The following is a 14,262-nucleotide window of genomic DNA, read 5'->3' as shown; positions in this document are numbered from 1 at the left end:
AGTGGGATCATCAGGAGACCAGGAGTGTAGGACATTGTCCATAGCACACAGTCCAGACACAGCCTACCTTAATTAGGTTCCTAGTATCATGTGGTCTTACTTCGTACTATTTCATAAATTCTAAAACTGTTAGCTGTTTAATTAACACTCTGTACTAAGAATGACCTCTGTTTTCACCACATGCCAAACTTGGTAAGTAGTTTTTCTCTTCATCTTAACTTCCCATCTGTGTTCTCTGTCGGCACTCTCTCTTCCTTTGGCATAAGAAAGTCTATCTGAAAATGAAAGCATATTATTTTCTTAATGGAGATAATTCTTAAGGAAAAAGGAAGAGAGAATTCTAATTCTTTCTCTGTGCTTGGGTGGTTTGCTACACTGATAGGATCTGGATAATTACACTGACAGATGAATACCTAGGATATGACATAGATATGTTTCTGTGCTCAATATTTGACTGTCTTAATTGATGAGATCCACCTTAGGCAATGACTCCCTGCAATCTACTTTGTTTCCTTGGGTTACCCAATAGCACCATCCTTACAACTGCAGTTGAAAGAATCAGGCTGCGCCTGTGAAGAAGAGTTAAGTCAATAGATGCCAAGTTAGAAGTGTCAAATCTACAAAGCTGATGAAAGTGAAACCACACTGTGTAGCCGTAAATAAAATGTCAATCTGAAATTAATTAGGCTGCAGCACTTCTGACTTTGTGCCTGTATCTGTGAGACTTCAAAGCCCACAGGCAGTGTTTGAAAGGAGCAGGGTGTTCTGGGAGGGGTGCATCAGCCTGAAGCCACAACAGGCAGAGCAAAGCTGCACTGCCTGCGATGGCCATCTGCCTCCTGGCTGTTTCGGAAAGCCTCACCTGAGTCCTCTCACCCTGCTGCAGGGCACTGTGGGATGGTGTGTATAGACCCAGACCCCTAACAGCTGTTTGTGTAAAATGTGTGGCTGCTGCACAGCAGGCACCTTTCCTCAAGCCACTTATTTTCTGCTTTGGACTTCCTGAACATAGTCAGTTTAAAACAAGGAGGGGTGACAAATCCTCTAGTCTGGGTTCCTGTGCAGGACAGGCCATCACTTTTCATCCAGTTACCCCTAGTGTTGAGTCTCACAGCTAGTCTTTGCATTTGACTGCCTCTTATTCTCTGGAGAGTTATCCAGTCTTTTGTTGAAGGCACCAAGAACCAGAGAGCTTTCTGATAATTTCTTTCAATACCTTGCTCTGATTTTTTTTTTTTTTAAAAAAAAGGGAAACTGTGTGTTTCATAACTAGAGATCATATACCTTCATCTTTTAGTGACTGGTTCTTACTCTGCTGCTCTCTGCTAGAGGAGACAGCTGTTTCCTATTCACTTTCTTCCCCTGCGAAGGCGTTAGCGCATCCAGATTATCTCAGTCCTTCCAGATTATCTCAGTGTTCCTTTTAATAAACTGAAAAGATTGAGTCTTTAGTTAGAAGGCATTCTCTTCAGGATTTGATTCATTTTCTGGCTCTCTTTGGCTCCATTTCCATTATTTTAAACACTCATTTTTATTTGACAACACAGGTGCCAGCTTTGGGTGCTGTGTTCAGATGTCCTCCTTACTGGTGCTGCTTGAGCAGTAACACCCTTCTTACCCCTACCTCTGCTTTCATTCCACCAGTTTCATTAGCTACTTTTGCCATAACTTTTATGCTGAAATCTTCCTTTGCTCTGCTTTTGTGTATGACCTTTCAGTATGTAGTCTGCCATCCTGCAGGTGCAATTTGTATTCCTTCTTCCTACATTTTGCTGATTTATGATCTACTTTGCTTGAGTTATCCGAATTTAACAAGTGCCCTATGTTGCTCCATACAACTGCACTATCTACTTATGTCATCACAGGAGTGACATATTTTCTCAGTAATGGTTTTATATTTATTTTCGTGTCAGCTAGGCAAGCACTGTACAGCACTGAGCCTTATACTAATCCCTTTGGAATCTCTCCAAATGCATTCCCACTCAGTGATGGTTTTCTGTTGACAATTGCATATCAAATCTGTCACTCAGCCAGTTCTTGCTTCATTTAGCATATGCTCTATTATTGTGAGGCAGAGATATTGTCTTATAAAAGATCAAAACTCCTAAATCATTAAAATTATCTTCATCCAAACCACAGAGGATGAGATAAAAGATTGTTTTGCCATACCAATTTTCCATAGATCAGTTATATTCCTGATTCTTTGTCCTGCTCTTTACTCCTTGTCCCAGCCAGGTTTAGTACAGCCTGTGAAATAGAGTCTGGTTTGTGGCTGAGCTAGGAAGGAGAAGGTTCCCTGTGGCCCTGAATGAGTCAGGGCAGCTAACCCCATAGGTTTGGGTTGGAAGGGACCTTAAAGATTATCTAGTTCCAACCCCCCTGCCATGGCCAGGGACACCTTCCACTAGTCCAGGTTGCTCAAAGCCCCGTCCAGCCTGGCCTTGAACACTGCCGGGGAGGGGGCAGCCACAGCTTCTCTGGGCAACCTGTGCCAGTGTCTCACCACCCTCACAGTAAAGAATTTATTCCTTATATCTAATCTAAATCTACTCTCTTTCAGTTTAAAACCATTACACCTCGTCCTATCACTACACTCCTGATAGAGTCCCTCTCTATCTTTCCTGTAGGCCCCCTTTAAGTACTGGAAGGCTGCTATGAGGTCTCCCCAGAGCCTTCACTTCTGCAGGCTGAACAACCCCAACACTCTCAACCTGTCCTCATAGGGGAGGTGCTCCAGCCCCCTGATCATCTCTGTGGCCCTCCTATGGACCTGCTCAAACAGGTCCGTGTGCTTATGTTGGGGGCCCCAGAGCTGGACAGAGTACTCCAGAACTCCAGAGCATCGGCTTCAAAACAAGTGTCGCAAAAAAGCTTGTGCTAAGACTGTGAATATATCTATTAAAGGTGGGCAATATGTCTACTAAATGTGAACCAGCACTTATGCAGCTTTCTGTAGACTCCAGCTGAAGAACCTGTGAAAAAAACGACGAGATGTGAGTCACTTCATCTCAGTGGGGTGTTAACTGTTTCACAAAGGTGATTTAGAGTCATGCAGCTAATTTTTTCCCTTTGTTTGACTGGATTATTTGATTGTCTGAGGTATGAAACTCTGTTAGATCATGTTACACAGAAACAGATGCATTACAGGCTTATTCTTTTCAGCACTTTATCCTATGATTTGCTCATATGGGATTAAATGTCCCCAGCAACGAGACTTTGGCACTCCTTAGAAGGATGTTTCATTGTCCCTAGCCTGTATTCAACCTGAGACATTCATAATGAGACTGATAAAATTAATCAGTAATACCACAGCATAGAAACAGGTGTATCTTCTTTGTATTTCCAGTGTTACTTACATTTATTTTACAGTTCTTAGTTACACTCCAGAGACGGTTCTCAACTTTGGTGTGACTCCCAGTGAAGTCTCTTGCACTTGCCGACATCAGAGATGAATTTTGTTCATCTGACTTCTGCTGATTGTCAAAAAAAAGGTATTGAGAGGTCAGGCAGGCATGAGAAGTGCAGCTGTTGCCAGCAAAGGAAAAGAGGAAGGTAGGGGAACTCCTTCTGAAGGGAAAAGTGGTCAGTAAAGGAGGAGAGGAGTAAGTGAAGTATCTATGGGTCAGGCAGGGTTATACAACTTCCATCAAATTCTTGCTCCCTGAATAAGACTATGAATCAGACCTGCCTTATCTGTAGGAAAATCTGGGAACCAATTAGCTCTATTGCCTGAATCTGTACCTGGCTTATGTTTATTTAGAAATAGGCAGATCTAGGGGCTCTGGGTATGCCAGGGCTGGTGTGTACCCCATCCACTTTCCTGTGTCAGTGAATGCTTCATCTCCACACCCTCAGCATTTCAGGAATAAACAGGGTGTTATGGACTCACTGGGATAGCTCTTAGCTTCTGAAAAAAAAATTTTAGGCTGTGCCTCTGCAATTCTTAAAGATGCCTGTTTGTGGGGAAAAGACTAATTTGCCCAGGTGGAGTCTAGGTTTTCTTCCTTTAAAGGGATTCTTGTCCTTCTGTTATCCAAATTAGTAACCTGTTGGAGCATGCCACCATTTCTGTGCACCCAGGCTCCATTTCCATGGAAATAGAGAAACATGGAATGGATCAGAAGGGTGTTTTCCTAGGTCTTATCCAAACACCAGTACAATGTATGTACATCCAGTCTCAGGACCTAAAAACTGATTTCAACCTCCACAAATACGCTGCAGTCCCCCAGGATAGCATAGATGTTTACAGGAGCCTGTAAGTAATTAGTGATTTTGTCCAATATCCCTGGTCTTGTTGAAGTGCTTAGGATTGTCACGTGCATCAGGCTGGAAGGGTGATGCTGAGCAACCCTTGCTGACTGCATCGTTGCATAATGCTGCATGCTCAAGGTCTTATGAACACAGAAATTTGAGGGGAGATATTTGTGCAGAGCAACAATTAACACAGTTAATTGCATTTATCTTTCATGTTCACAGATCTGCCAACTGTCAGCTATTTCCAAACTAACTCATCAGTTAGATGTCTTCACGTTGATAATTGATTCCTCAATAGTATGTGAAAAAATTCACACTTATTAGAGCTAGTTTGCAGTGCATACCTTCTGGTTTTTCCCCTGGCGTTTTGGATCTGTTTATCTTAAATGGAGGTTAATAATTTCATTTCCTTGGGGGAGAATAAACTATGCTTCATTTTCTTCTACATTCTGGTAATTGCAGGAGGTTGCAGAGCAAGTTTCAGGAGTTTAAATCTCCCATCTTTCATGGGAGCTGGAGCATTTCCTGTTCTCCTGCTGCTTAAGGTGCATATTCTTGGCCCCAAAGCTATAGATGCCAAATGTTTTTGCTAAGGAACTTTGTGGCCTCAGCTGAAGCTGGAGTCAGTGAAAAGTGCCCCAGAGCAATGGGCACCATAGATTTGATGTCAAAGTTAGCAAATTACTCATCCTAAAGGTTCTCATATGTTGAAGCCCACAGGCGTCAATGCAGAGTCTGCTAAGCACCCTCCAGGATCACCGGTGTTAGCACTGGAGGCAACCAGAACCTTTCTGGGTCTGGCTCTATATCTGACTGTAATGAACAGAAGTTTAAATGAGAAGAGAATGTGGAGAGAGGGAAGTGAGCTAGATCACACACTGGAAACTATGGCAGGGACTCACCAAGCTGTTCTCATAATGTAGACTGTGAGGAGGTAGGTGCTTCTTCTGCTAGCCTACATCCTTCTGCCAGCAATGAGGGACACTGCTGAAGTTTTTCATGATACTCATATGAAGAAGTGTCATGAGATCCCCAAATACTGTGATACTATGAAGTCTTTTGAAGGAGTGATCAGTGAGCCCTTGACTGACTGTTGATTATGGCTATTTTTTCTTGCTGCCATCACTAATAGCTCTACTCACTAGCTGATGTGATTTTGCAACTGTCCAATGTCTGTACCTTTGAGGGACTCCTTTACCCCAATAAACTTCCTCAGTTCCCCACTCCTTGGCATCCTCTGACTCCCTTTCCTCTTGACACCACACACATCCCATTTTGCTCTGTTTCACACTTTACTAGGAACTGGCACAGCTGCAAACTGGAAGAGGAGTGTGAAAGCTCAGCCTGGCTCTGGGCTCCTCTGCCCTTCTGTAACAGCTGTCCAGCTCCAAAGATGGAGAGTTGAAAGCAGAGAGGTGCATAAAGAGGACAAAGTGAAAGACAGCCTGGGATCATGGATATCACAATATTGTGGTAGAGTCAATGGCAAATAGCCGGGGAGGTTGCTTGGTGTTATGTGGGCCTAAAACCTCAGCACCATGGAGGTGTCTCACCATGCCCATCTCCGCTCTGTGTTAGGTGAGGCAGATGTACTTGAACATGCATACGCACAAGTGTGTGTATTTGCCCACACATGCTTTACAGCCTTGGCTGACAGCACAAGTGTAAGCTCAAAACCAATGGGCCCCATCCTGCAATGCAGGTGAGTACCTGCATGCAGGAGAGCAACCCCGCTGGTTCTGTTATGCTGCTTACATTAATGTTACTCATACTGGCATGCTCACAAAAATTTGTAGGATAGGGTCAAAAGCAGTTAAAATCTCATGTTTGTTCAAACAGAGCTGTATTCATTTTTGTTAGAGACTTTTAAAAAGAATAACTCACTATGAACAATACAGCAACCAATATAACATGAAATCGTAAAGCCGTTTTCAGTCATGCAACACTGTCTAGTCCTTTGACATCGTAACTTGGTCACTGGTAAAGAGCTCAGGGGCGTGCTAGCAGCAAAGCAACTGTCTAATAAAAACTAAAGATCATGACCTATGCTGGCAGTAGCAGCACCATAAATTATTTAACAGAACAAACTTCAACAAACCTGATCTATTTTTTTTTCATTTAGCTGATTTTCCACTTTATCTGTGAGTGGTGGAGTTAAGTGGTCTATTGTTTTTCTTTCTGGCAGATTTCAAAACCATGTCACCAAGTCAGCTGACCCATAGGAGACTCCCCAGGGTTTTTGTCCTTTAAGATTGCACCTGTACTCATGCATTAGTTTGGAATTTAAAGCTGTGGTCCTGCTTCACTGTCAACAGCTGTCAGATACGGTCCCTTCTCTCTCTGGGTTCTTGCTGCTATAAAGTTTGAGTCTTGAACGCTAGACGAGGATGCTGTCTAAGCAAAGGAGAGATTTCATTACATGTTAAAAATGATAACGTTTGAGATAATATTAGAACCTGATTCTGCCCCCACTTAAATAAATGAACCTGCAAAATCTCATCTTGAGTTAATTGCCTAACATCAGCAGTAAAACAATAGGGACCTGTAAGCTGTCAAATGAATGATTCAATAACACGTTTGTGTGCTGAGAAGATAATAAAAGGAAAAACCAATATTACCATTTCATTAGACCTTGTAGGCTTATCCTCCTTTCACAATCATATAAATCAGGAGTAACCACACTTAAGTCAATGAAGTTACCCTTCTGTAAAAGCACTATTTGTCAGTCAGGAATTAGATGACTATATAAATTACTAACCCTTTCCAAAGGTTTGTGGATTAATTTCCATTTGCTGTTGTTCCAGGCAGAACCTGCCTGCCAGCTGACTGACTGCTGTGTTGCTGGCTGGCACTGGAGTGAAAAAAGGAAAACAAAAAGTGGGAGCTTTGCCCAGACTGATGGGAACAAGAGCAGGTCCCTGGATGCTGCTTGCTCCTTTGGCACTGCCATTTGCATTGTTTGGTTAATTATTGCTGTTTTTCTTAAATAAAAGAAGAAAAATGGCTGTGTCTTTAAAGGTAAGAAGGCAGATGTGTTCCTCATTGCTGTGAGCTTGTGTATTTGCAGAAACATGGAGCCCGTGGCAGCCCTGGAGCCCCTGCAGTGTCACCTGTGGGGATGGTGTCCGGGAGCGCTTCCGAGAGTGCCTCACCTCCTCACCGGCAAAACCAAGCTGCGCTGGATCACCGAGGGAGACTTCCTTGTGTTCACTGGAGGAGTGTTTGTGTACGTAGCTCTGCTCTCCTCTTCCCTGTGGTTGCGTGTCTGCCCTGGTGAAAGCAAAGGGCCTGTTACTAGAAGGTCTTTGTAAAATGGAAGCATATGATCTCTCCTTTAGTCATATTGATTTTGGGGGGATATCAAATTCCTGCAGTTGATGGAATAGGGTGGGAGCCTACATGCATTTGTGGGACAGCTGGAAGTAGGGCTCCAAGGCATAGGAAGATTTCTGAGTGCTGTGGGTGCCATGGAGGGGGTTTAAAATCTCCAGCATGACCAGGGAGTGGAGAAGGGCTGAAGGAGAGATCTTGGGGCTAGCAGAACATATTCAGTACCACAGGCCAAAAACTCCAGGCAGTGGAAATCTATTAAAAAGTGAAAACCTAATGGAAGAGGACTGGTTCCAACTAGGACCCATGGTGTGGGGTTCCCATTCTGGGAGGTTTTTTTGAGGTGGCTGCAATTTAACAGCTATTTTAAGCTATTGCCAAGTGAGCATTGCCTTACCCTTTGCTTTGACTGCTTTCATGCACTTTGTTGTGCTGGCAAAAGTGCAGTGTGGAGAACTGGAATAGACAATTTGGGGTTGTGGAAGAGGTGTTTATCACATGACCACTGCGATGCTTGTGCCACTGAAAAGGGAAGGAGAGCAGAGAGGGAGAGAATATGTAGCTGGAGCAGAAAGAGGGCAGGACTGCTTTTTTGATGGAGGTGTTGGCTTGAACCAGCTTCAAGGTGTTTGTTGAATGAAGACCTCGGAAGTATACGGGCAAGGACTGAAATGTATTGTGGAGCACTGAAATAAATGGGTTATATTGAACAAAAGGTTGGGTGAAGGGAACATACTGAAAATTATATTCCATCAAGCCAGGTATTGCATTTTGTCAGTGCTTGTACAGTACTTGGGATGTTTGAACAGTTTGTTGTTGAAGTGTCTGATGTTTTTAATGACCAGAAAATGCTGGCCATGTGGGTTTGCTTACTTCGTAAAGCCGCGAGTGTAGGCAGAGAGGAACAGCTCAGATGTTTAGGGCCCCAGCTTAAAACTGATGTCCTGCTCTAGGACAGGTTGTCTTCTCTATGCCAAAGCCTGTCAGACTGCTGCGGGCAGTAATGCCACCAGTGAGATGCAGTGGTGGTGTTGGTGTTTTTCTAAAGCTGATGCTGAGCTGTGCTATTATTCCGTGCCTCCTGTGTCCTGCTGGAGGAGTATGTCTGTAAGTACTGGATTTGACTTGACTCCTCACCAGTCAGTTTTACCCCACTTTTCTGGGGCTCAGGGAACAGTCCCGGTGCACAGAGCTCCCCAGAGTGGGGTCCATGCATGTGGACACTATACACTTGCCTTACATGTGCAGACGTGACAGGCCTCTCTGGTGCTTCTCTTTCCATGCAGATGTGCAACTGTATAAAGCATATGATGGTTTCCAGAGAGGTTAGCACTCCTGTGCATATGCAGTGTACATGCTTGTGGCAGTCTGCTTGGAGTTATGCTCTGACAGCAGGTCTGGACAGTCCTCAAATTCTAGAGAGGTCTTTGGGTTAATAAAGGGTTTATATATAGAAAACACAGATACACAGGAGGCCTGCGTCTGTACCCATTGCTGTGGGATCATGTGATGGAATTGCGTCACTTCTCTCTTGCATATGGTTTCTAATCCTGCTCCCATGTCAGGCAGCTTCCTTTACAGAATTGCCTACATGGTTTCATCTCATTGAATCTTAGGTTGCTCTAGAAGTGACTTGACACTGTGATCTTACTGTGTTCATCTGCTGCCTGATCTCAAACTAGGAGTGTCACCCTTCCCATCCCTGTCTGCACCTTTCTGCACTGTCTGCACCTTTCTGAAGCAGGCAAGCTTTTTTTTTCAGCATAACTATGTTTGCAGACATTAGTCCAGCAGATGGAGCAAATGGCTGAATAAATGAAACCAGCACACAGTCCAGGCCAGAGGTAGAGGAGGTGTGCAGAGAAGCAAACCTAAGTGATTAAGTCCTGTTTTGAACCTTGCTGCTTGCTAGCTGTTAGCTTTCAACTCCAAACAATACAGCACAGTGTGCATTACAGATGGAAAACAGAATCTTTAGAAAATAACCGCGAGCAAACAGGACTGCGAGAAGAATGAGCAATGAATGAATTGCTCTGCTGCAGTGGTACTGAACAGAGCAAATGCTGGTCCTGCCTTTTTCCCTGAGGTCCATGTGTTCACTCCCTGCTCAGGGCCCCAGAATGGCAGTGCTCTCTGCTCTGGCATGGTGGCATGGGGCTGAATGCAAGTTTTAGAGATCCTCCAAAAAAGTTTCAGCAGGTAGTGGTCTTGTTCTTTAAGCTGATGTCAAACTCTCTAGAGTGTCATGAAGTTCAAAGTTAATCCGATGGCAGAACTTTTCAGAGGGCTTGGGGCTGTCAGGTAGCCCTGAGTCAAAGAAACGGATCTGCTGTCCAACCCAACACACTGCACATCTGTTCCCATAGCAGCCTGAGACCTTCTGGCCTGTGTTCATCAGTGCATCCTACACATCTAATAGCTGTGCTACCAGCTTGCTGTTGAATGAGAGTTCTTCTGAATTATGGGCAGTACATGGTCTGCTTCTCATTATTCTGCGGACGTATTTCGTATGCCTGGACAGTCACTGTGGTGCAGGCAGAAGCACATGCCAAGTTTTACAACTGACTATCACTCTGATGGGAGGCTTTGAGTTCTGGATAAAACTAGAGACTGAGGAAGGGTTATTAAGTAGTTCAGTCTGAGCTCACAGCTTTATGGCCAGCTGCAACTGAACAGCCTTGTCCTCCAACAGTATTTTTATGGCCTTACAGAACTCATGTTTGGCCACAAGAAACCGGGCAGTGCTAACACACACTAAAATTAGCTGCTGGACCACTTCATCCACTTTCAACCATGCTGTATTCTGCTCAAGGCTGCCCTTAAAATGCTAGAGACCTCGTCCAAAAAAAGAATGATTAATCTGTCATTGGTTCAGCCATCTGTAATGTGGTGCAGTGGGCAAGTGAGAGGTTTAAGTAGGGCTGTGGAAATATTCACATTACAAGTTAGAATCATAGAGTGTCTCAAGTTGGAAGGTACCCATAAAGACCATAGGGTCCAACTCCCTGCTCCTCTCAGGACTACCTGAAAATAAACCATGTGACTAAGAGCATTGTCCTGATGCAACTTAAACTCTGACAGGCTTGGTGCCATGACTGCTTCCCTGGGGAGCCTGTTCTAGTGACTGACAACCCTATCAGTGAAGAAGGGTTTGCAGACTATTCTTCCCTGTTTGAAGGCCCATCTCCAAGTCCACAACAGAAGAGTATCAGTACTAGAAGGGGCCTTCTCAGTTGGGAGCTTGCTATGGCAGAGGAAGCTTTCAGCCTCTGGGGCTGTGACACCAGGCCCTGGTGGAAGAAGCACCCTTAGAGGACTCCTTGGAAAAGTTAACACTGCCCCTGCTAGTGCTGCTTCTCTGCTCTTCAGACTCACTGCAATTCTCACACCCACTTAAGCTATCCTAAAAATAATTTTAAAGTGATACCTGAAGTACTAGCCTGGGTTGGGTTATTTTTACCCCGTATATGGCACTTTTCACCAGGGGATCTTAATATACTTCATAAAGGAGGGAAAATATTGTTATCCCATTTTACATGTAGTTAGGAATGCATTATGGAAATGGCAGAACAGGCAAAAGTAATGATTACATTCAAACCATGGCAGCCTTGGTTTAAGGTAAGTAGATCTGTTCCTGCCAGTTTGAAGTCATCAGTAGTAAGTCATCTACAATAAGCAAATTTTAATCACAGACAATTTCCTGTACTAAATTAACTTAATTGGTAACTTAATTGGTTATTTTTCCTTTGTAGTAAAGTATCCATCAGAAAATACCAAAGTGTTGCTGACAGTGCAACTCCGACAGATGTGTGTGCTCTTTGTTACAGCTATCAAGCCTCCCACCCCACCTTCTGTCCAACCAGGAGAGGACCAGAAAGCAAATAATATAGTCACCATCACAGGTATCTCCCTATGCTTGTTCATCATCTTTGCCACCATTCTCATCACCCTCTGGAGGAAACTCTGCAGAGCTCAGAAGTGCAGCAACGCTGTCCGCCGAAACTCTGTGCATTCCCCCAGCTTCCGGAAGAACTCTGACGAGGAGAACATTTGCCAAGGCAACAAGCAGCGAGACAGCTTCGCTGAAGGAGGGGATGCCCCTGTCAACATTCCTCTGACCTACAGGCGAAGCCTCCAATTTGCCCAAGAAGATGATGTCTCTGGAAGTGAGAACTTTCAGCTAAATGCCCAAAAAATAATCCCTCCAATTTTCAGCTACCGCCTGGCACAGCAGCAGCTGAAAGAAATGAAGAAGAAAGGCTTGACTGAGACCACCAAGGTGTACCATGTCTCTCAGAATCCCCTCACGGACACGGTTGTTGGTGCCACCACGATGCTTCCCCTGAGCACAGAAAATCAAGAGGAGGCAGCAGTAAACAAATTTAGGATCAAGTCTCCATTTCTGGACCAGCCAACCAGTCAGCCCAAATTTCTGGGGGAAAGCTCCCACCCTAGGCTGGATTTTCCATTCTCACAGGCCAATCCTGCAATGAGCCCTACCCAAACCTTGATAAGAAGAGCTCATTTCAAGCACCAGGATAACAGAGGGGACTTGTCCGAGAGGGGCTGTCACAGAAACCCACAGTTTAGAAGAACAGCCAGTTTCCATGAAACTAAAAAGGCCAGGCCTTTCAGAGAGAGAAGCATGTCCACCCTTACCCCCCGACAGACTCCTCTGTACAACTCCAGGACCAGAACATGGGACCAGGGTTTGGAGGACAGGACACGACCAAAATCGAGAAACACGAATCCAATTTGTGAAAAGCTGGATCAGCCCCCCAGCACTGTGCCAGGATGTGAACTGCAGGGCCATGGCACAAAGTGCCACCACAGGGCAGGTCCCCCAGTGAAGAAGCTGGACCTGATCACTGACCGCCAGCCTGCCAGTCAGGTGAAGGCAGCTGATAAACCTGAGCCCAGCCGAAGTAAGAGGGGCCCTTCACCTAACCCCAGAGGCGCATGGCGTAAGGAAACGGGCTCAACTGGTAAAGATAATTCCCAGAGAGTCCTGAGTGTAAGCCCTGCCCAGTACCGAAAGGACAAGTGCCAGAGCTTCCCCTTGGACCCTGAGTTTGCCTTTTATGATAATACTACTTTTGGCTTAACAGAGGCAGAGCAGCAGATGATTGACCTCCCTGGGTATTTTGGCTCAAATGAAGAGGATGAAACAAGTACTTTAAGCATTGAGAAGCTGGTGATGTGAGTGACTCATTGCAGCCCTGCAGGAGGGGTGTGCACGGGAGAGGATCTGCAGGATCTGTTGGCTTCTAATGGAAGGAGCAGAGGGAGTTGCATTACCTCTGCACAGAGCAAGAGGGAAGAAAGCCCCAAGTCTGGCTTGTGGAAACACATTCCTTTCTAAGTACTGGAAAGTGCTTCCATGTAATTATTTTTTGTATGTATGTGTGTACAATACACACAAAATATCCTGGGAAAGCACGTGTTACTGAAGGTGTGATGCAGGAATAGCCAATGTTTTATTGCATAAAGCAGTCACATTTTGTGCATCATACATAATGAATGGCACTGATCTAGCCTGTCTCACCTTGTGGACCGTGTACTAGTAAGATTATGATGTCCTAAAGCATCCATTTTCCAGTATCCTCAGCCATCTGTCCTAATTAGTGAATCATTTCCCATTTAGGAAACACAAACCTCAAGTTGTGAGCAGCTTCCATTGTTTTTCTGGTAGTCATTATTGAACTGTGTTGATTTGTTGTAGTTGCTCAAATAAGTCATATTGTGGTGTTTATTTTAGCTGGTTGCATGAAAGTGCAAACAATTGATGCTGAATACTTGGAGTGAATTTAAAATGGAGGGGGCATTTTCCATCATTCAAGACTCATATTTTCTTTCTGCCAATATTTATACCAAGAAAACAGTAATGAACAAATATTTGCAGGAAATGAGTAGAAAAGGGCAAAGGGAGGGTGAGTAGAAAAGGGCAAAGGGAGGGCGAAGAGAATGGGTGATCAAATTTTAGTCCTCACAGAAATGTTACTGCAGTATTTAAGCACCTGTAAAAGGCAGTGAGAGAACTGTTGAGTCATCCATCCTTTCCATAACCATCTTTGCCTTTATCAAAATTTTTCTAAAACGTAAAGCAAGCTCAAAATAAATTATTAATAAAACCTGCAAATAACAAATTTATTCAATGAATACCTGTTTTGCAAACAAAAAGAAAACATAAAATGGCTTGACAACATCTGGTGATTCCTGGAGAATCTTATGGTGAAGTACAAAAGTTATGTTGTTTTCTTTTGTCGTGCATTAAAACCAGAGATCAAAAATCGGTGATTACACACTGCTGCAGGTATTTAGAGCTGGGCTGAAACCCCAAATAATAACAGAGACAGAGCTTGGGCCAGCAGGAATGACTCAGAGACTTTCCTTGGCATTTGTTAGGATAAGCATCTCTTCAGGATGTTTGGAAAGGCCAGGGCAATGCTATTGGGCAACAAGAAAAGAGATGGTGCCCATGGAGGATGAAGTGAGAGAAGGTAGGTTCAGGCAGGGGACTGTCAGTCTTAAAACCACTCTCCCATAAGGAGCCCAACCCTACATGCCCTTTAACCCACCTTGTGGGAGTGAAGGAAAAATTAGAATATACTCAGTTTTCTGTCAGTAGGCTGCTATCTTTCTCAAAACTGGCTTTTTTTTTTTTTTTTTTTTCTCTGA

General features: G+C 44.2%; 1 protein-coding gene across 1 annotated transcript in view; it reads left to right on the top strand.

The window, feature by feature from the left end:
* Positions 1–14,235, top strand: part of THSD1 (thrombospondin type 1 domain containing 1) — a 28,338-nt gene extending 14,103 nt beyond the window's left edge. The window contains exons 4-5 of the mRNA XM_026854446.1: positions 7,322–7,480; positions 11,412–14,235. Coding sequence (XP_026710247.1) covers positions 7,322–7,480; positions 11,412–12,787 — 1,535 coding nt within the window. The 3' untranslated portion in view covers positions 12,788–14,235. The remainder of the gene's footprint in view (positions 1–7,321; positions 7,481–11,411) is intronic.
* The last annotated feature ends 27 nt before the right edge of the window (positions 14,236–14,262 follow it).

This window comes from Athene cunicularia (genome assembly GCF_003259725.1).
Source record: "Athene cunicularia isolate RWA chromosome 1 unlocalized genomic scaffold, athCun1 chr1_part1, whole genome shotgun sequence".
NCBI classification, from domain to species: Eukaryota; Metazoa; Chordata; class Aves; order Strigiformes; family Strigidae; genus Athene; species Athene cunicularia.
Note: the sequence above shows the minus strand (reverse complement) of the source record. Positions and strands in the feature narration are given on the sequence as shown.